Source organism: Hibiscus syriacus, unplaced genomic scaffold (assembly GCF_006381635.1).
Source record: "Hibiscus syriacus cultivar Baekdansim isolate YM2019G1 unplaced genomic scaffold, ASM638163v2 tig00110279_pilon, whole genome shotgun sequence".
Taxonomy (NCBI): Eukaryota; Viridiplantae; Streptophyta; class Magnoliopsida; order Malvales; family Malvaceae; genus Hibiscus; species Hibiscus syriacus.
The window spans coordinates 1,015,283-1,037,155 of NW_024062659.1; the positions used below are offsets into that span (position 1 = coordinate 1,015,283).

Below are 21,873 nucleotides of genomic sequence, written 5' to 3' on the forward strand. Positions count from 1 at the left end.
TGTTGCAGTGACTTAGTCAGCAAGGAAGAGCAGACTTATTATGTTTTTTTTTTGCTAGAACTGTATAGCTAACTAGCTCCGCCGCATGCTGCTGCTGCAACAAAATTTTGTTCATGACTATGTAATAGTATAAATCATGAATCCCTACAATGGATACCATGATGTTGTCTTTTGTTTTCTCGGTCAGTTGATGTAGTATTTGATTAATGGAACCTTTCCAATAAGTTCTTATGTTTATTTTTTGAAAAATAAATGTTTTTTCTTTTAGTAATGGAAAACTAGATTTTGATTGATTTCTCTATTATTATCCAAGTATTGTAATTGCATAAGGTTTCAACATATAAGTGAATTCATGGAACTAACTCTAAGCTGTTCTTGATTCTTCTTCTGTTTTTATTCCTTTGTCTCTATTGCTTTTTTTTCCATCTTTCATCCTAGCTTAAATCTTTCTGGGTGTAGTTCATCGTCGATGCTCATCATGTTTATCGCTGATGGACGTCATAGTATCATTAGTCGACTTCTTCCCCTGCTGCTGTCATTCAGATCTGATTGTTAGTTCGTTTGAAAGGTATTTTAATAGTCTTGTATTGTTAATAATTTTTTAAGTTATTGATAACCACCACACACTTCGCAGATATAACCTCTTGAATGTCTAAAATGTCATATGATATTCTCATTAGGAAATTCCTCTTGAATGTGTAAAATGTCATGGCATTTAGAATTGCTTTATAGCCTAGATAAGTGATCTGCCACTTGATTCTCAGTACGTTTTCTATCTACAACCTCTAGATCAAATTCTTGCTATAGTAAGATCCACCTAATAAGTCTATGCTTGGGATGCTTCTTATTCACAAAATATTTTATAGCTGAGTGATCAGTGTGAACAATAACATTGATGCCTATTAAGTACGACCTAAACTTATCAAATGCAAATATCACAACAAGTAATTTCTTCTCGGTGGTTGTGTAGTTCATTTGTTCCTCGTTCAAGGCAGTACTAGCATAATATATGACATGGAAAATTTTCTCTTGTCGTTGCCTCAAAATAGCTCATACATCATAATCACTTGCATTACACATCAACTCGAATGGTCATGCCAGTCGGGAGGAACTACAATGGGCGCCAAGATCAGTCTTTGATTCATCTTGGTAAATGAGCCAAGACAAAACTTATCGAACACAAAGGGTTGGTTTTGTTGAAGCAAGGTGCATAAGGGCTTTTAGAGAAGTCCTTGATTGATCTTCTATAAAAGTCAGCATGTCCAAGGAAACTCCTAATGCCCTTGGCAGAAGTAAGTGATGCCAATTTTTCAATCACTTCAATCTTAGCCTTATCCACCTCAATGCTCTTGTGGGATATTTTGTGCCCTAACACAATTCCTTCAGTCACCATGAAGTAGCATTTCTCCCAATTCAAAACTAGATCGGTTTCCTTATATCGCTTTAAAACTTTTGCCAAATTACTAGGCGTCTCTCAAAGTCATCTCCAGAAACAGAGAAATCATCCATGAATATCTCAAGGAAATCCTGAACCATATCAGAAAAGATAGCTTGCATGCAACACTAGAAAGTTTCCGGGGCATTATAGAGTCCAAAAGGCATCCTCCTAAAAGAAAAAGTTCCATACGAACATGTGAATGTGGTCTTCTGTTGGTCATCTAGTGAGATGGCAATTTGATTGTACCCAGAATACCCATTTAGAAAGCAAAATAATGCTTTGCCTACCAATCAATCCATCATTTGATCGATGAAAGGTAGAGGAAAATGGTCATTATTTTAGCTTTGTTGAGCTTACGATAGTCCATGCATATCCTCTATACTGTGACAATATGTTGAAAATAGCTCATTCTCCTCATTAGTCACCACAGTTGTGGCACTCTTCTTAGGGACACATTGGACAGGGCTTAACCATGAGATATTAGATATGGGGTAAATCACTCCAGCGTCAAGCCATTTAATTATTTCTTTTATCACCACTTTCTTCATGATTGGGTCGAGTCTTCGTTGTGGCTCTATAGAATGTTATGCATGCAAATAGTAAGACTAATCCCCTTCAAATCAGTCATCGTTCATCCAAGTGTTTTCTTATTATGCAAAAAAATACTTAACAAACTTTTCTCTTGGTTAGGAGTAAGACTGGAGGAAATAATCACAGGTAAAGTATTATCACTACTCAAATAAGCATATTTAAGATGCTCTGGAAAAAGCTTTAGCTCTAGGGTAATTGCATGTTGTAATGATGGCTTAGGAGGAACAAATTCATCAAAATCAAGGGGTTCAAAGTGCATACATGATCTAGCTAGCAGTGAGCTAGATTTCTTCTCTCCATATGGCAATTAGTCATGCTCTTCTATACTTTCCTCGACAATAAGCCGCTTATAATTTTCTAGCTGAATGAAATTGCTTTGGAAAAATTGTTCGACTTCCTCTTCAATTAATGAATTCACTTCAAAAATGCCTTGGTGTTCTTCTGAGTCATCAACATACTTGAGAATACGAAAAAAATTGACAATCACACACTGGTCGGCCACTCTTATTGTGAGTTCACCCTTTTCGCAATCAATTAAAATATGACCAGTGGCTAAGAAATGTCTACCCAAGATAATGGGTGCATTGGTATCAACTTTACAATCAAGAATAAGAAAGTAGATTGGGAACATGAATTTGTCAACCCTTACTATGACATTCTCGAATCTCCCTTTAGGATGAACATGTGATCAACCGACAAGTTATAGAGTTACAGAGGTAGGTTTGACATTTCCCATACCAAGTTTCAAGAATATAGATTTTGACATTAAGTTCATGCTTGAACAAGGTTGGATAGTGCCTTTCCAACAAAATTAGCTCATATAGAACATGGAATAATGAAACTGGCTGGATCTTTTTGCTTTGGTGGCAGTTTGCTCAATGCGGAGCAATATTTTTTTCCCGTGGCAACTGTCTCAAACTTCTCAACTTTCTCTTCTTGGTACAAATCTCCTTAAGAAACTTGGCATAAGTAGGCATTTGCTCGATGGCTTCCAAAATAAGTAGATTAATATAAAGTTAATAAAAAATGTCAACAAACTTTTTAAATTGGACTCCATCATTGTGTTTTTTCAATCTTTATGGGAAGGGTGGTGGGGGTATAAATTCCTCAATTGCGAGAGTAGGAGTCTTTTTTTTCCTTGGCATATGTGTTTGGTACCTTGGTAGGTTCACTAGTAAAACCCCCATCCTTGTCATTCTCGACAATGATTTAATCTTGTAACTTAGTTTCAACTTGCTCAAATGTGGGGGTAGAATCATCATGTTGATTTCCCCTAAACTTGACTTGTTGGTTAATTCGAGTACCACTCCTAAGATTCAATACATTGCATTGTTTTTTTCCATGAGATTTAATGACTTAAGTGTCACTTGGAAAATTTCCTTGTTGATGCTCTTGCAATGCTATGAAAATCTGACCAACTTGACCTTCCAAATCTCTTAGAGATAAGCTATGGTTTTGAAGTAAGACGCCTTGACTATGAAGTAAAGCTCCTTGATTTTTTATTGATATAGTATGGTCTTGCAACATTGTCTTAGTGGTATCTATGAAGTCTTGAATCGCGACCTCCAAAGAACTTGTATTAGATGAAGATGAGGCTTCCTTATTAGAATTATGCCATGGCATAGGATTTTAGTAGCCTTAAGATTCATCAAAATATTGTTGGCGAGTAAGTTAACTAGGATTAGGGGTTCCTTGATTTCCCCATGAGAAGTTAGGGTGTTGAGGCCACCTGGATTGTAGGTATTGGAGTAGGGATTGTTATTGCCTCGGTTGTAATTACCTACTTAGTTGATAGACTCATGATTAGTCGAGCATTCACTTCCGCGATGATTCTCATGGTATAACAGACATGTCAAACTAGTTGTCTTCACTTCCTTCACCTTAGTCGATCATTGTAGATTCTTCAACATATTAGTGATAGCTGAAAGTTGAGCGGATACGAGTCCTTGGCATCTAACTCGAATGCCCTAGGTTCTTTTCTCTCAGTTGAGCGGAAGAAAATTGATAATCATTATTGGTAATCCTATCAAGAATAATAAATGTCTCAGTAGGTGATTTGTCAAGCAATGCCCCATTTGCTGAGGCATCAAGCATCATCCTTGTGGGTGCATTGACTCCATTATAAAACATTACTACTTGGGTGAAAAATATGATTAGAACATTTGCGAAGCAAACTCTTATAACGATCCTAACATTCATACATGGATTCGTCATCAGCCTAATGGAAGGATGCTATCATTCCATTGTTGAGTGTTCATGTTTGGCGGGTTATAACGCAACAAAAAGCTTTTACAAAGATCAGCCTATGTCCCGATTAAGATAGATGGAACACCACTCAACCAAGCCCTACTCAGTCACGCATAAAGTATGTAAATAGTTTTAATTTCAACACTTCCTCATGTACTCCTTGCTGGCGAAAAAATCACATACCTCCAAGAAATTGAGAATATGCTGCATGGCATCTTCATTTGGCATGCCCCCAAATTGACCTATAGAATTCAATAAATTGAACATAACTGGTTTGAGCTCAAAATGGGCTGCCTGAATTTCCAGTGCCACAATCCCAGGATTCAAGTCATCCAATATAGGATTCAGATGGTCACAAAACACAAGGCCTATCAACAAACTCAGCATTGGGAATTGCCTCGATATCATGATCGTCCTCTTAACCAATGCCTTGGTTTCCAATCTGATACATATTTTCCTTATTACGTTTAACACGTCCCCTTTATCTAAAGTGTCTCTCAATCTCAGGTTCAATTAGTATCAATGGCTCGTCAGAATGGCTTCTGGTTATACACCAAATAAGTTTGAAAAAAAGAAAGTAAAAATATCAAGTAAATTATACTTAAAAATAATGAAGCAAAATAAAATGCTATGGCAAACTAATTAATTTCACGTTGCCAATCCCCGGTAACAACGCCAAAAACTTGTTGTGTGTTGTGAGTACTATAAAATTATACGCAATTGATGTGCAAGTATACACAATCGCAAAAGTAATATAATGTAAGTGAGTATCATCCTCAGGGATTGTTGGAGTTCATGAGTTTGGACACATCAATACACTAAATTATCTAAGTATAGTAATGATATTTACACTGATGATGCCTAGGTAAAGGAATCGTGACTGTAGGGTGGAATGATGGTGAAGAAATATGAATGAGTGAACAAATGTGATGTCGTGGAAATGGAGATGTTTATAGTCTAAATAGGTGAAAATGTCATGGCAATACAGAATGATAAATACATATAATAAATGAAATAACTTGATAATCCTCACACGGGAAGTTTCTACGGGAATGAATAGTGGAAATCGCTTAAGAAACTTAAAACTTATCTCTTAAGCTGATTTAGTCTTCTAATGTCTTACTTGTTTGATGAAGTTTACTAAAGTTGTTCTATACTATTTCTAGTCTAAGAACCTAATCGAATAGGATGCCACGACATCTTCTATCAGCCTAAGCAGTGACACACTAAACAATTGATTATGTTTTACCCCTCTTAGTCGTTGAAATCATAGCTTAGTTTCTCTCGAATACTAAGGGATTAGGTTCTAGTAATTAACTACAACCCATTGTTTATGCTAATCTTATTTTAGTTTCTCTCGAATGCTAAATAATTAATGATTGCATTTCTCTCGAACACCTAGTATTCTACTTAAGAAGTGGACACTGTCATGCCTCCTACAATCTTAAGAGATTAAGAACTTATAAGAAAAACAAGTAATAAGCAAAATAAAACATTAATCAACCATTCAAAACAAAGTTTAAAGCATCCATCAATGAACTCCACCAAATATAGTCTAGTTCATGTGGAGTTTGAATAAACCATGGAAAATCCCAATTTGTTCATTCGTTCCTTTCAACATAATCGAAGATAAATCATAAAATGGAGCAATGGTTGGAGAATAAAGCACTAGATGTGCACGGTCGACACTTCCTTTAATTTTCACCAATAGAGGAACACCACTAAAAACAGATGGGAAATAGAAAAAGGAGGAAGTTGAGCTCGTCAATGGAGGAAGAGATAATTGGAGAAGATGATGAATTAAAGTTATATCCTCCAAAATGGTGTTATTTTCTTTATAAATCTAAGAATGTTCTAGGGATTTTCCCCAAAATTCCCATCATACCCCCAAGCGCACTCCAAATGCATGAAGATTGATTCCACATGTGGCAGTGGGTCTCATTCAGGTAGTTACCAGCACAAAACATTTGCTAATAACAATTGTCATTTGTGAAAATATCTTTTTATCATTTTCTGCGCCAGAAATGCCAAGCTATTGCAGTTTGCTTCAGCAACTTGTGATGTCGCGATATTCTTCTCTGCTCGCCTTATGCTCCTTGTTTCCTGCACATCACCAAATAGCCACACCTTTCCCATCATAGCCACATTCACAAAGTAAAATGCAATGGAAAACCACAACCACCAAAATGCAACTTTATGAAGCTACATGCACCTAAAATGCAACTATATGAAGCTACATGTACCTAAAATGACCTATATGAGCCTTTAGATAATCAATAACTTAAGTGAAAAATTCCTTAAAATAGCTTTTACGGAGTTCATCAATATTATTTGTACCAAATGCAAATTATTGCCCATCACTAAGAAGAACAAAACTAGACCCTTAACTTTTATAACTACTCCCATCCCTAAATAGTAAGTTTTCATCTCTAGGACTGGTTCATCTCTCAAAGCATCCAAGACGAATTGTTTTGCAACTTCCAGGGAACACAATGTCTTTGCCTAACCAAGTCAGGTCCTTAATCGCTTTCAAAGAAGGACATCCTTGGGACTAGGCATGTCAAAATCACCCATGTATTGTCGGTCATTTTATTGATAAACCTCGTTAGACATTGCTCCATTCAATGGAATCACATGAACATCTTTCATATCTTTTATCACGTCTCCCCCTATTTGTGTATCAACTTACAGATTTCAAGATTGACTAGTCTTGACCAACTTTCCAAGAATCCTTCCATCAATCTTAAAATCTGTAAGTTGCTACACAAACAAATGACCATAAAGAAAAACGGGTTCATTCAGAGCTCTGCAATAAAATAACTGAAGGCAGTTTTGAAAGTAGCGACATTCAAATGGGGAGACGTGGTAAAAGATATGGAAGATTTTCATGTTTCAATATATTGAAACTTACAAAGAAATACTTCAAGAACAGGGAAGAGGAGAACAGATCTTAACGGAAGATATAATGGAGCAAAAGCTAAATTCACAAGAGAATGAAAAATCAAACAAGTGAACAGATTCATTGACCCTTGCATCAATGGCACGTTCTCCTTAGCACACCTTTCCAAGATCATCTGTACGCAACGACATCAAAGAGATAAATAAGAGAGTAAAAGATGAGAAATGTAGGGTTTAAGACATTCAGTCCCCTCAATTTTGAGGTATTTTATATAACTCCAGTTTGGTTCAGAGAATCAACACTAAAAGTTTAACCCGAAGAGGACCAACTAGGCTTAACAACAATAACCACTAAACAGATTCAATTAGCCCTTAACCTCCTGAGCAAAAAATTTGATGAACAGCATAGTGACTTCTTAACACAGTATATATTTCATTTCTACTTTAATCTTGTTTTTGTGGGGCAGAATTAATGAATTTGTTTTCTCCCATAGCCCATTTATTTTTCAATGTTATAGGTATTTTAGTTGTACTCTGCGGTGGCCTTCTATTCTTCTCCAGCCCACCACCAAATTGTTTTACGTTCCCCACGCAACAATCTTATCAAGCTACCTTTACAAATTACGACCAATCAACAATCTCAACCATATTGACTGGTGTCATCGTAGGTTTAACCAGAATGTTTCTAGCACTTCTTCTGATCATACTTTCTTTACTTTCACGTTAAGTTTACCTTTTTTTTTTATTTTACCCCCAATTGAGCACGTCTAGCATATTTTTTCACAGTAGCAGGATCACTATAACTCACTCCATTGAGTTCGCCGCCATAGAACTCAATAGTTACACCTACCTGTTCGACACTATACTTCAAAAACTATTATTGTGAGTTTTTGTGATGTATCATCTTCTCTTGTGTTATTTAACAATAATTCTGTAACGGTCTGAACTTTTGAGACAACGTAAGGAGTTGAATCGAGATGGACTTTGGCCGAGTTAGAATCATAATTGGACCCTTGAGGCACGTTCGGCTTCATTTGGGTGAGAATTGGACCTTGGGCCTAGAGAGGAGGTAGAATTTTGCATTGAATTCAAATGTTGAGGGGCCTAAAGGGAAATTTACCCATTGAGGAAATTCAAGCTGATTTGCTTCTTGACTGGCGTGAGGTCATTGTGGGCTATATGGGGAAGGACAAAGGCTTTTCCCACCCACTCTTTTCTCTCTACGTTACCCTTGTCTCCTCCTTTGCATTGTGACTTCTTTACGAACATAGTTCTGTCATGGAGGTTGTTTTGACGACCGGGACAGACAGCCAGTTCGTGTTTTATGACATGATTTGCATACTAAATCAACATGGAGCCGATGTACTAAACGCCAGCTTCTCCACAGTTGGGAATACAGTTTTCCACGTTGTTCATGCTGGGGTAAATCCATTAGCTACTTGCTCTCTCCTATCACCGATTTGATATCTTATATGTTTATAAATCTAATTGATTTGTAATTTGGTGATAGATTGGAGCATTTGTTGCAGCACAAGTAATAAAGAATAAGCTGAACAAATTAGTGCATGGATCCGGCTACGAAGACGATTAGCTGCAACAAGAGTTGAGGAGCTTCGAAATCCATCACGAAACGTGGGATTTGAACTACGAAATCTATCCTGAAATGTGGGATTTCCCGATAATGTGATAATGGTAATGAACAAAAGGGATGTAGCAGTGACTTAGACAGCAAGGAAGAGCAGACGTAATGTCTTTTGCGAGCTAAATAGAAAGTTGCAGCTAATCGACAACTTGTGAATTCATTCGAATACAATTGTGTACCAAACATCACCAAATCAGCAAGAAATTTGTGAATTCTGCAAGGTAGGTTCACAACTTGTTATTAGTACTAGCAGTGATTTCCTTCTTTTTAGCGGTAAAGAATGAATCGACAAACAATGAATTGCAGATTCAACCGAATGACATTCCATAACCGAACAAGTTTAAATCTCACCACAGTAACCAAATGCAACGAAAGACGATAGGGGAAGCGACCGCGACGAACGAAACCCTAATATGGTTCGGTTTGATGATCTAGTGAGTGTTGGCCATGATACTATGCGGAGTGGCGTTTGATGATCAGAACTGCAACGGCGTCAACAAAGAAAGACGTGAGGAAAAGCAGCAGCGGCGGAAGCAAAATGACGGTTAAGATCATTGACGAATGATAATATGCGAGGAATGACGCTATGACGGCCAGGCATGTCAAGATTGTGGAACTCTCTCAATTTAGCTACCTACAAGGGAAAGTATTTCAGTGTCACGGAGGTCTACGGCACAGAGTGTCCTGGAATTAATGAACTCCTTAATCATTCCATCTGGAAATCAACCAAGAAGCTTAATTAGTTCCTTGACCATGCTTGGACTCAAAGGTCCTAATCTCATCATCCCTATTGAAAAACACTTCCACACCTTCACCATGAACCCGGCCCAACACTTTATGAAGAAGATCATCCGTGTATTATCGGTCAATTTATCTGATAAATCTCGTTAGTCATTACTCCCTTCAATGGAACCACAAAATTCTTTCATATCTTCTATAACACCTCGCCTCATTCGGATGCCAGTATGCCACCACTTTCAAAACTGCCTTCAGTTCTGGTGCAGAGGTTGGGATGAACCGTTTTATTTATTTATTGTCATTTGTTTGTGTATCAAACATGTCTCGAGATTGACTAATCTTGACCAACTTTCCAAGAATCTTTCTATCAATCTTAAAATCTGTAAGTTGATACACAAACAATGGCCATAAAGAAAAAACAAGTTCATCCCAAGCTCTTCACCAAAAGAAGTGAAGGCAGTTTCAAAAGGACTGACATTCGATCGGAGAGGCATGATAAATGATATGTAAGATTCTCATGTTCAGTATGTTGAAACTTATAAAAAACGGTTCAAGAACAGGGAAGAAGAGAACATATATTAGCAGAAGATATAATGGAAATGCACATGAGAATGAAAAGTCAAACAAGAGAAGAGATTCAATGACTCATGCATCAATGGCACCTTCTCCTACACTGGCGGAGCCAGTAGCTGTTGAGGGGTGTCAATTAGAATACTTAATTTAGGACAAATTTCTAGGAGCAAGAAACGTGCATCCCCAAACGAACGTTGAGCTAAGCGTAAAACAAGTTAAAATCACACATATAAAGCATGGCTGAACACAAATAATTCAGTAATCGATTCTCGAAATAAAATTTTCTTACGGTTCGTTATCAAAAGTTAACATCGTAATCGTTTTCTTCTTCCTTTTTCGGAATCTCTTTCTCACTTCGTCTCTGATGAGTAACCATCTTTCTTGCGCTCTCCTTATCTTCTTTCTTGCCTTATCGGCAGCGTCATCGTCTTCCCATGCCGCCATCAACTGGGGTGGAGCAATGTTTCCGAGCATGGTTCGTTACCGAAGCCTTGTGCAACCCAAACATGTGACGGCCTCTCTGGCGAGTGCAAAGAAAACATGGATGAATCCATTTCGGATGAAACTGCCCGATCGTTAGCCGGAAAAAGATACATTAGCTACCGCGCCTTAAGGCAGAATGCCGTTCCGTGCAACCAACGGGGCCGATCCTACTATAACTGCGGTGCTTCTGGAGCAGTTAATCCTTACACTAGAGGGTGCAGTGTCATAACACTCTGCGCACGGATCACCGATTAAGTGATGCAATTCTATTCTACGCCCATAAAATTCCCCACACACATGCTCTTCATTGTCTCGTTTGTAGGCCGAGATTTCCTTCAATTTAATTCATTTATCACTTGTTTCTTCTTCTTCTTCAATGTTGGTAGATATAGGTATGGGCTGAGATTTTGTTTTGGACAGACATGTTACCATTATTGTTTTTTAAGTTGTTTATTTAATTAATTGTATTTCTTCAGAGTGTGTTCGAAAACTATAATGTAATTACATAAAAATGTAATTACTCCTAGTGATTATCGTCTTGTGTAATTACTAGGAATTTTAATTATCTAGACATGTTTGGTAAGCATAATGTAATTACGTCTTAATTCTTTGTTATTTTTTTTGTACAAATTGTAATTATACTATTATATAAGTTTAAATTTTAAATAATTTAATTATTATAAAAAAATAATCTTATAAGTATTACTCAAAAAAATTACAAATACATATAAGGATATATATATATATATATTGTCATTTAATATTTTTATGCATTCAAGCCTTTTTTTTATTCAATTAGATCATATGATATTTTCATAATTTTACAATTGTAAGAGTATTTTAGTTATTTATATCCCTCAAAGATATTTTATTTAATTAATGAGTTAATACACTATATTAATCTCATTTAGTCTTGTTACACAAGTATCCATAATCCTCACGTGTTTTAAGAAGAAAAAGACATTTTTCTTCTCGACCATCAATATTGATACCCTTTAAGGGTATTAATATTCAATTCTATGATAATATATCGATATTGTATTGACAGTATCGGTACACATACTAGAATTTCTTGTCTAATCTTGATATCAATAATCGTATTTTAATATCAATATCAACATGTCAATATCGGTACTTGACAGGTGTCGTTTTTCTACCAAAATAATTTCAGTTTCTTAATAATAAATAGAGAGAGAGAGAGAGAGAGAGCAGGGAAGCAGTGTCGGTCCACATGACTCTGGTGTTTCTGATGAAGTGAACTTTCTGATTTTGAAAATCTGATGAAGTGAACTTTCTGATTTAGAAATTGATGAGATAAGGTAAAGTTTTGGATGAGATTATATAGAGGTTAAAAGTTGTTATTAAATAAAAGATATGAATTAAATAATAGAAAATAATTAAATAAATAAATTTAAAGTGATGAGATAAAGAGAAACTTATAGTGAAATTAGTCTAAGGCTTCAGTTGTTGCCTCAAATTCCTATTGATCCTCGAAATATATTTTTTCTTCGGTTATTCATCTGTTAAAGTCTACAGGGCCAACCCCTGTAACTTATTTTTCTATCTTGTGAAATAATAACCCAAAATCTATTTTTGGATATCAGTACTTTACGGAGACTAACTACGACTATCGTCGTTAGCGCCAAACTGTTTTATAGATATGGAAAAACCTGACTCGAACTATGTTGCCTCAATGAGAATCGAGTCCGATCTCAATTTCCCTTAGCGGACTGTCGCTAAGTGTGTTCACAGGAAGTAAACTTGCTACTAGTCGATTCTTCCTCCCAACTATAAATCAGAACAACTTCGGCTTTTTGATTAAAAAGCTTTTAGATTTTAAAAAGATAGGTTGATTACTAATCTTATTCCTCCAGAAATTTGAGAAAATAACTTGAAATTATTTTAGTGTTTTTCAATCCTCACAATAGGGATTGATTCATCGCTTCAGCTCTTGGCTATGAGAAATTAGTTAAGTATGACAATCATACTTAGCATCTTTAAAAATAAAAATAAAAATAACAACAAAGTAAAACTTTGATTTTTTTTGTAAAACCAGAGGAAAGAAGAAGATTGATTTCTGAATGTATTTTTAGGCTTATCCTGAGAGGGTATTTATAGCCTTCAAAATCCCTAAAAATAATGAAAAGATAATTCTTAAAAATAAAAAATAATTCCTAAAGATAATTCTTATAATATTTGTAATCACCGTTTTTTGGATTATTGTTATTATTATTATTATTTATATTATTATTATTTATTATAAATTAATTACATAACCCAGACCCAACATTCAAACCCAAACCAAAACCAATCCAGCAACCTGGGCCTAAAACCAAACAAGCCCAAACCCTAATCAAACATAACCCTAAAAATATTTTTCTGCTGCTGCCGCCGCCGTCAGAGTGGAGATTCCAGCCGCTGATGTCACCGCCCGTCGTCCGATAGGCCTGCCACCTTCACTGTTCTACCATCATCACTTTAGTAACATAGCAAAAGGAAAAGTCAGAACAAATCCAACATAAACCCCAAAAATCTAAAGCATTTAAGGAGCAAAATCATCACAACAGTGACCCAACAAGTCAGAACAAATCTGTTGTAATTTTTTATTTTATATCTCTATAAGAATTTCGGGTATATAAACCCAAAAATAAACATGTAAAAGGGAATTTCCCCCACTATTTCGAGAAAAATTAAAAAAAACCAGAAAAGTTTCAAGGATATTTTTTTCAGTTTTCGAATACAAAAATAATAATAATACCTATTTACATTAAAGAGAACAGAGAGAAGATGTCGAGTGGTTACCAACGAGGGGAGTCTAACCGGGGTCGGTTCGTCTTCCTAATCACCGGATCCATGGGGTTTTCCTTAGATCTACGGTGATAGGAGGGGTTCTAGACCGATCCAAGCCCAGATCTGTACTCAGGGCGTGAAGAGGTTTTGGAAGGTGGTCACATCTTATCTTTTCGGCGTCGACAAGCGGCGTCGGCTTCAGAAGGAGTTTTATGAAGGTTGCTAGATTGTTTTTTGGTGTTGGACATCATTCTCGATGTAGATTTCATTTTTCTTTGTATCTTTGGGTTTAGTTTTTTGTGATTATTGTCGTCAATTTTCTCTTTGTGTGCATTGTAATTTGATTTCTTCCAATATTTTATTAATAAAATCCAGGTACCATTGTTAAAAAAATTAAATATTAATTAGGGTAAACTATACCATTGCTAAAAACAAATATATGCAAGAGGTTCAATTCTAAAACCTGGGATTAGAGTGAGAATGTTAAACCGCTAAGCTAACTTGTATTTTTGGTCTAAGGTATTTAATATATAGTATATATTATGTATCACTGTTTAAATTCCTAATATTTTATATATTTTAATTTAAATTCACATTTAACATTAAAAATATATTTATTTTTACCTTAACTTATTAAATATATTTTATTTTTATTTTAACTTAAACAATATATTTAGTCTTATTTTAACTTAAAAATATATTTTAATCTTATCTTAGCTTAAAAATATTTTATTTTTATCTTAACCTATGAAATATATTTTACTTTTATTTTAATTTAAGATGTCTTTTTAAAAGTTAATATAAGAAGACAATATATTTTTTAAGTTAAAAAGATTAAAATATATATTTTAAATTAAAATAAAATCAAAATATATTTAATAAGTTAAGATAAAAGCAATATATATTTTTTAATGTTAAGATGTGAATTTAATTTAGTAGATAAATTTCTATTAAATTATGTAAAATATTAAGAATTTATAAAGTAATACAGAATATATATCATAATGTAAGTTTAAGAATGGAAGTTAGCTCAGTGGTTGAGCACTCACTCTCATCCTTTGTTTCCAAATTCAAACTCCCTTGCATGCATTAGTGTGAGCTTTATTTTATTTCCACCATATGGTGACACTTGTCATCATGTGATTGATGAAAAATATATTAAATTAAAAAATAAATTTAAATATAATTAGTCTTTCAATTAGATGACTATACATAATTTTATTTGATTCAATAATTAATTTTATTTTAATTTATTAAAAAAAATGGCTGTCCCTTTTTTCCATATGTATGGGGTAAAGGGGAGGTAAGATAGTAGGCTACCCCCAACACCAAGTTGAGAGCAGCTTCCGTAAGATACCTCCGAATTATGAAATGCCCTCCGTAGGACTCGATCCACGACCTAAGGTTAAGAACCTTGTGCTCTACCAACTGAGCTAGATGGTCATTTCATTTTAATTTATTAAAGTTATGGTCAAATTAATATAATATGAAAGCATCAGTGGCTAGATCTATAATTATACCAAATGTTTTAATTTATACGTCTGTTAAATGTTAACGATTAGTTATTTGATTGAATACAATTAAATAGTTAGAAAATCTGATTAATAAAATTTAAAAGTTGATAATAAAGTAAAAGGGTCAAATAGTTGAATTGTTAATGTTATAGCTTACCCTATTAATTATTAATGAATTTAAAATTAATATATATTTACTATTTAATATTTTTAATTATTTATTTATTTTTAAACTAAATTAATTGATAACTAAATTTAAATAAAATAATTATTAATTAATTCCATATCTAGTTAATCGATTGATTAATCGGCCTAAAATTTAAAGAAGAGAAATGCTTGATCCTTCCAAAATCATCGACAGGGGAAGCACCAATACGATTAAAACACGTGTAAATGTCCCCTCCCGTAACGTCAGTTCAATAACAGCTTACCCAAATTCCCAAATAACTTAAAAACCCTAGAATTTCCCAATTTGAGTTCATATTCCCATCCTGCCCTCCATCCCTCCCATTAAAACCAATTCAAAACACTGCCAAAATTCCTAGGGTTTTTGACAAAACCAAATCTTCCGATTGAGAGAAATGGCCTCCGGGACGGGACAAGTGAAAGCTAAGAGAAAGCCGGTTCGTGAAAGTTGAGGATTTGAAGCCCGGTACGACTGGGCACACTTTGATCGTCAAAGTGGTAGAGACGACTCCAGTCAACACTTCCTCGAGGCCCAACAGGTCACCTGCTCTCCTCTCTCGACCTGCCCGAATTGCTGAGTGCGTTGTCGGAGATGAGACCGGCACCATCGTCTTCACTGCACGCAACGAGTAAGGTATCATTCTTTTCATAGAAATTTATAGTCTCTGTATTCTAAGTGATTTTATTTGCTTTGGGGTTTTATTGAATAAGCTTTATATTTTTTCAAACTAAAGAAAATTTGTTGTATTTGATTAAAAACTGTCTTTTTATTGGTATTGAACAGAGTACACTATTGTTGTTTTTCTATTGTAGATTTGCCCTTGTTTTTCCTTGCTTGCTTATTACCACTTCAGGGTTTTGATGTTGATGAAATCATTAAATTCAATCTGTATGATGCAGTCGATCTTATGACGAAAGGTGCTACTGTGATTTTACGCAATGCTAAGATTGTTATGTTCAAGCGAACTACGATGAGGCTAGCGGTCGACAAATGGGGACGGATTGAAGTAACTGAACCTGCTAAATTCAATGTTAAAGAAGATAACAATCTTTCTTTAGTCGAATATGAGCTTGTTACTGTTCCTGATCAGGGTACGAATTAGAGGCTGTTATCATGATTGAATATATTTCTTGGAAGTGAATACTTTCAAAGTAATCTTTGGGCTTGATTCTTGGTGGTTTTGTGTCATGATCAGTCCTTTGAGATTGCTGTAGTACTTATTAGTGTTGGACATATTTCATTGTGAAGTTTATTTAGATTTTCTTTTGCTTCTTGTTTATGCTTATGAATGATCAGCATAACTTTGGAAAAATTAATTGTAATGAAAAGCTGTTATTTATTCCGACTTAATTGTTGACCTCTTTCGCAAACTTGGTTTAGCCGGATGAATGTGTTCATGCTATTTTTTTAGAACACTAAGCAGAACATTTTTTCCATCCAATTTCAAGGTGTTCTGTCATTATTTTTCTACCTACAACCGTCAGATTTCATGGTAGATCCACCCGACCTACATCTATTGGGATTTTTTCTGTAGATTGCTTTCCTACTTTGGGTATAATTATAGTCAAATATCTTCCCTTACGTTATCATTGTACGGCTCTCCTAATTTGGGTATAATTATAGGCAATTATATTCACTTTCATTGTCGGCTGAGGGTTAATATGTTCTGCTTCTTTCATGTTTTATCCTACAGACTAAATCAACTCCAGATAAAAGCTATTATCGAAAGTATTGCGTTCTTGCTTTCTTCATAAAGGCTACACTTGCATCATATCACTGGGACACTGCCTGTACGGGTGTGTATATACATGTATGCAATAAGCAGACATGCCAATGCATTCGAGTTTTCCTTTTTGTATTTGAACACATGCACTCTCTAGCCCGGCTGTTCCTATGGAGTGACTGCCCATAACCATCAGGACTAGCCCTTGGGTTCTTAATGCATATGAGCTTGTTTACTTTGTTTTGGTAGCTGAACCAATGTCTCATATCTATGCAACTTGCAACTAGGGTTGGCTCCTCATCAGGTCTATTATGCACATGCACTCTCTTTGGAGAGAACTGGTTCAATCCATTTATCTTGTGTTCCCTCTTGAGGTTTCGGGTCCAAGCAGTTACAAGTGTATGATGTGTAAGTTGTAAATGGTTAAGAAAGATTCTGAATAGATATTATCTTATAATCACTCTAAATTATTAAAAAACCTTGTTCCAATCATATGTACATTAATCATACTTTATCATCAGAAGTTATTGAGGTGGGAATGGTTCGAATCTAGACCCGAATTTAAAATTCAGATTTTAAGCCAACCAGGCCGGAGAATACTTCTACTGTGTGGCAATGGCAAGTTTGCTAGTACTACAGTTCTCCCCTTATCCAGTAATTGATTTTTGTTTAATGACAAAGCTCTTCTATGTATTCGTACCGGAAACTACGACGGCCCTCATAAAGTTAGGCCCCATACGTGGCTAATAACTCCATAATTGACATGCTTTTATCTGTCACTGATTTGTGGTCCAATTAATGTTCAGATTTTGAATTGTATAATCAGTTGGGATATACTTTTAATGAATTATCGTCGTATACTTTATGAATCAACAATGACTTCATTTTATTTACTTTAAATTAATTACTGTATTTGATTTATCTTTAATATTTTTGAATAGTTTATTTCATAATGAATGACGTATCATATCATATATAAACTTATACATTAAAATATAAAATTGTATTTGTTTAAGAATATATTTAAAATATTTTATGTTGTATACAGATTTTAACATAAAAAATATTTATCATATATATATTTCAATATTTTCTTATTGATATGTTTTTTATATTTTATTAAAATATTTTTATGTTATATGCAGGGACGGACGTAAGATTTTATGTAAGGGGGTGAATATGAGCTTATAAAATTTATGGGGACAAACTTGAATTTATAAAATTTCACGGGTAAAAAATTTTCAAAAGAATATATATGATAAAAATCTAAAATACATGATAATTTTAAATTTTCAGGGGTGATTACAGTCCATCTCTGATTATACGAGAGTGTTAGTAACTAGTAACTACTCTCTCTTCTTTTTAAGAATTTCTCCCTATAGTTTGGGACAACTATAATTTACTAACGTACTTTTTAGGATAAATTACGTGTTTAGTTTTTATTTGTTTTAGTAACTGAACTTTTAATTTTTTTAAAGCATACCTAAAGTTTAGTTTTTGTTTCATTTTAGTATTCGTCCAAATTTAATGTTAAGTTTTGAAAAGATTGAAAGTTTAGATACTAATCAAAATTTAATAGTTTAGGTACTAAATCTGTTAAATTTTTAATGGAGAGGTACTAAATGAAATGAAAACTAAACGTTAGATATGATTTTGAAAAAAAATGAAAAGTTTAAGTACGAAAACGAACCAAAACTAATAGCTTACTTACTTTTTATTAGTTTCGTAATTAAGTATTAATGTCTTGTAATATCCACTAATACTTTTGTCTTGTTAATTTGAATGGGTAAAATAAATAAATATAAAGCTTATTATAAAAGTTCCATTGTTAGATTTGTGTTCCTTTTTTTGGCATATGTCCTTTCAATTTGATTTTTATTTTATATTTTATGTTAAATAAAATTATTTGTATTTCATTTTAGTTTTAAAATACTATTATTTTTAATTATATTTTTATATATTAATCAATAAATTAATTTGTTTCATAATTGATTCTAGAAAATTAATCAGTATAATTTTGTGAATTTTTAAAGAATTATTTTTTATTATAAAAATATATTTGATCATATTTATATTGCGAGTGAAAAAATGTTCTTTTAATAGTATGAAGTGATTATAAAAAAGTATATGTTCAGAATTTTTTAACATATTGAAAAAACACACATATCTTTCGAACGTAATTGTTTGAATTCATGTCCTTTAGAAGAAAAAAAATTCTCTTCTACTGAAATACAATAAGTTTTAATAAAAATGTTTTATTTCTATAATAATTTGATTGTCTTTTGAGTAAATGTTTTATTTATATAATAATTGGATTAGTCGGTCAATAGATCGGATATTAATTAAAAAAAAATCTTTTGCTTATTTCAAATCTTATTTTGTAAAATGCATTACAAAAATTAGCTTTATTAACAAACATGCATGATGCTGATAAATAAAATTGTCCATGCAAAGGAACAAGAAGAACCAAGTTTTACTAAAAGAGAAAAACGAAATTAGATTTCTACAAGAACCTAACACAAGGTAATGTCGTCGAATTAAGGTGATCAAGCACAGGAGGATGGTATGTTGGCCACTCCTTGACGTTGCAACTCTCCCAAAACGCTATCGGTGGACGGCGGCTTCAGTCCGAGAGGAAGCGGCAGCCACGGTTTCGATAAAACGTCGCCGATAGCTGCATCTATGCTCTCCTTCGACTGCAATTCATCAAAATTATTATCAAACGATTAATGTCATCAAGTTATTAATAAAAAGAGGTAGTTGAAAGCAACGTGAGAGCATCTAACCGGGTGGCAGATAACGAGAGGGTGGGGTCCCGACTGCCCACCAGTGCCCTGGTGGTGTGGGGGAATGCCCGGGACCGGTGCTGCACCAAATCTCTGCAACGAAAGCACCATATCAACTCAGTGTACCTAGAAAGCTTCATCTACCTAAAGTTTCTAGATGCCAAAACATAAAGCTAGTCTACCAAAGCTCTATTCGGGTTAATTCGATCCGACATGTAGAAATTATTGTCGGGATTATAAATTTGATATCTAAACTTTGAAACATTGTAATGGAGTAGTTACAGTATTAATATCGTATCAATCAAAGTTTAAGTAGAGATTGTGTACCGTTGGTGCCATTGGCTGGGGAAAGCAAGGTGTTCCTGGGGTTACACGTTTGTGGTGATGATGCCAAAACGAGGGATTTGTTGCAGGTGGAGGTCCCCAAGTAGACGGTGGTGGCGGCGGTGTGTGGCCTGGATGATTAGGCCATAAATGCATGAGGGATTGATCCATGATGGGATGACCCCATACATGCAAAGGCCTAAAGTGTTGGTGCATGGGTGGTGACACAGGCGGGAAACCCATGGTGGGTGCAACCCATGGATTTATACCCCTCTTGTCTCCACCAGCCGGGGCGACGCCACCGTACATTTGCCTCCTGTGGCTCCAACTGGCCGCCTCGGCCTCCCAAGCTAGCAAGTGCTTCCTATGAGATCTATATTTCTGCAAACAATAAAACATAAGCTATTCATATCTTCAAAGTTCAAACCACTCCACCATAGTAGAAAAGATAGTGGAATTACTTGAAGATGGCTGGCAATGTTATGGCGAGTGAGACAATCGATGCCCATAAGCTCCAAAATCCTTGAAGGCACCGCCTTCTCCACCCCGAGCTGCTCCACCGCTTGAACGAACCTCCGATGAAGCTCCGGCGTCCAATCCACCTTCTTCATATAATTCAACTCAGCATTAAATTTAAACGAATTAAAAAGAAAACCTAATTAGTGAAGATTTTACCTTGTTTTTTCGCTTCTCTTGATTGTTATTCTTCCCTTGTCCTGAAGATTTTCTTGCCTTAACACCATGTTTGGAAGCTGTTTTATCAACTGCATTAGGTTCGTCTCTCTTGCTCAAAATCTCCTCCCCTTTACTCGAACTCCAGCTCGAACCCGAACCCGAAACCTTATCTTCTTCCTCATCTTTCCTTTGATTAACTTCTTCGTAGGTTTTTCCTACTGAAGTGTCCATTTCCAAATCCGGTAGCACATCACCTTCATCAAGGCCAACAAAAATATCGTCAAAATCAATGCTTTCGAGTAAATTACCGTCGGCGAAATCCGGGAACTCTTCCGAGCTAATATTACCGAAACTCTCCATCTTTCCTTTGTTCTCATCGTTCCTCGTGTTCATCAAAGGTGACACTGCTAGCATTAATACAATTACTCGGCAAAGGAAAAAAAAAGGTAAGAAAAATCCAAACTTTACGTTAGTATATATAGAAGAAACGGGAATTCTTTTTCTCAGTGACAACTTGAAGAACTGAAACGGAGAGAAGGGGAAAATTCAACACGCTCAAAGAAGTGTTGGGGTTTTCTAGTTGCTGTTTGTTTACACAGAAAATCTGGAAGTGGAGCGTGGAAAAGACTGGATCTGCACCACAACTTGGATTAAGATCTATGGGATTTTTGTTTGTCCTTTGCGTTTTTTGTTTCGTATGTATATGAAGTTATGAACCAGTTGCACGACAATGGTTTAAATTTGTGGATGACCTTTTTGATGAAATTTGTTGAAAATTTTCTGAATCTCGTGCTCGTTAGCTGTTATTTAAATTCATTTATTTTCATAAGAAAAGTTTGCTTCAAATGGGTGTAGATATGCATGAAAAAAAGAAAGTGATGGATAGGGTTAACCAATTGATGACATTTTCATTTCTTCATATATTATATGATTTTTTTTCCAAAGTTTATTTAATACTGTTACATAAATTATATGGTGAGAAGTTTGAATAGTCAGCAATCAAAGTAGATAGCATATCTTTTATTAAATTATACGATTTTTTAATAAAGTTGGAAGAGTTTTGATAATATATTGAGTTAATAAAATGGACGAGTTTTTTCTGTATTGGTCGAGTACCATTAAAGATGAGCACTGATAAATTAATTTATAAAATGTTAAATTATAAAGTAATAAACGTATAATTATAATTTCGTTAAAAATCTAATTTTAATTTATTTACAATACAATATTAATTAAATTAATTTTATAATCTTATTTTTTTATT

The 21,873-nt window shown here is 34.5% G+C and overlaps 1 protein-coding gene and 2 pseudogenes across 2 annotated transcripts; 1 reads left to right on the forward strand and 2 right to left on the reverse strand.

Annotated features, from left to right (window-relative positions):
- Positions 1-6,259: 6,259 nt before the first annotated feature.
- LOC120115990 lies at positions 6,260-10,601 on the reverse strand (annotated as a pseudogene).
- Positions 10,602-12,027: 1,426 nt separating this feature from the next.
- Positions 12,028-21,047, reverse strand: LOC120115921 (transcription activator GLK1-like). 2 transcript variants are annotated; one of them, XM_039136535.1, is made up of 6 exons: positions 20,610-21,047; positions 20,396-20,536; positions 19,938-20,315; positions 19,611-19,703; positions 19,302-19,520; positions 12,028-12,045 (listed from the first exon to the last, which is right to left on the reverse strand). In XM_039136535.1, exons 1-5 carry the CDS (start codon positions 21,021-21,023, stop codon positions 19,371-19,373), a joined length of 1,176 nt encoding a protein of 391 aa, XP_038992466.1. In that variant the 5' UTR covers positions 21,024-21,047; the 3' UTR covers positions 12,028-12,045; positions 19,302-19,370. The 2 variants fall into 2 exon arrangements, with proteins under 2 accessions (XP_038992466.1, XP_038992465.1); XM_039136534.1 differs by having other exon boundaries at positions 20,396-20,539.
- On the forward strand, positions 15,365-16,449 carry LOC120115922 (annotated as a pseudogene).
- Positions 21,048-21,873: the final 826 nt, after the last annotated feature.

Excerpts from the sequence above, each read along its gene's own strand:
- LOC120115921 (XM_039136534.1), bottom strand. The coding sequence starts at position 21,023 with ATGCTAGCAGTGTCACCTTTGATGAACACGAGGAACGATGAGAACAAA. Across the intron at positions 20,316-20,395 it reads ACATTGCCAGCCATCTTCAA|AAATATAGATCTCATAGGAA; the intron begins GTAATTCCACTA and ends TATTGTTTGCAG. Across the intron at positions 19,521-19,610 it reads CTCTCGTTATCTGCCACCCG|TCGAAGGAGAGCATAGATGC; the intron begins GTTAGATGCTCT and ends GATGAATTGCAG.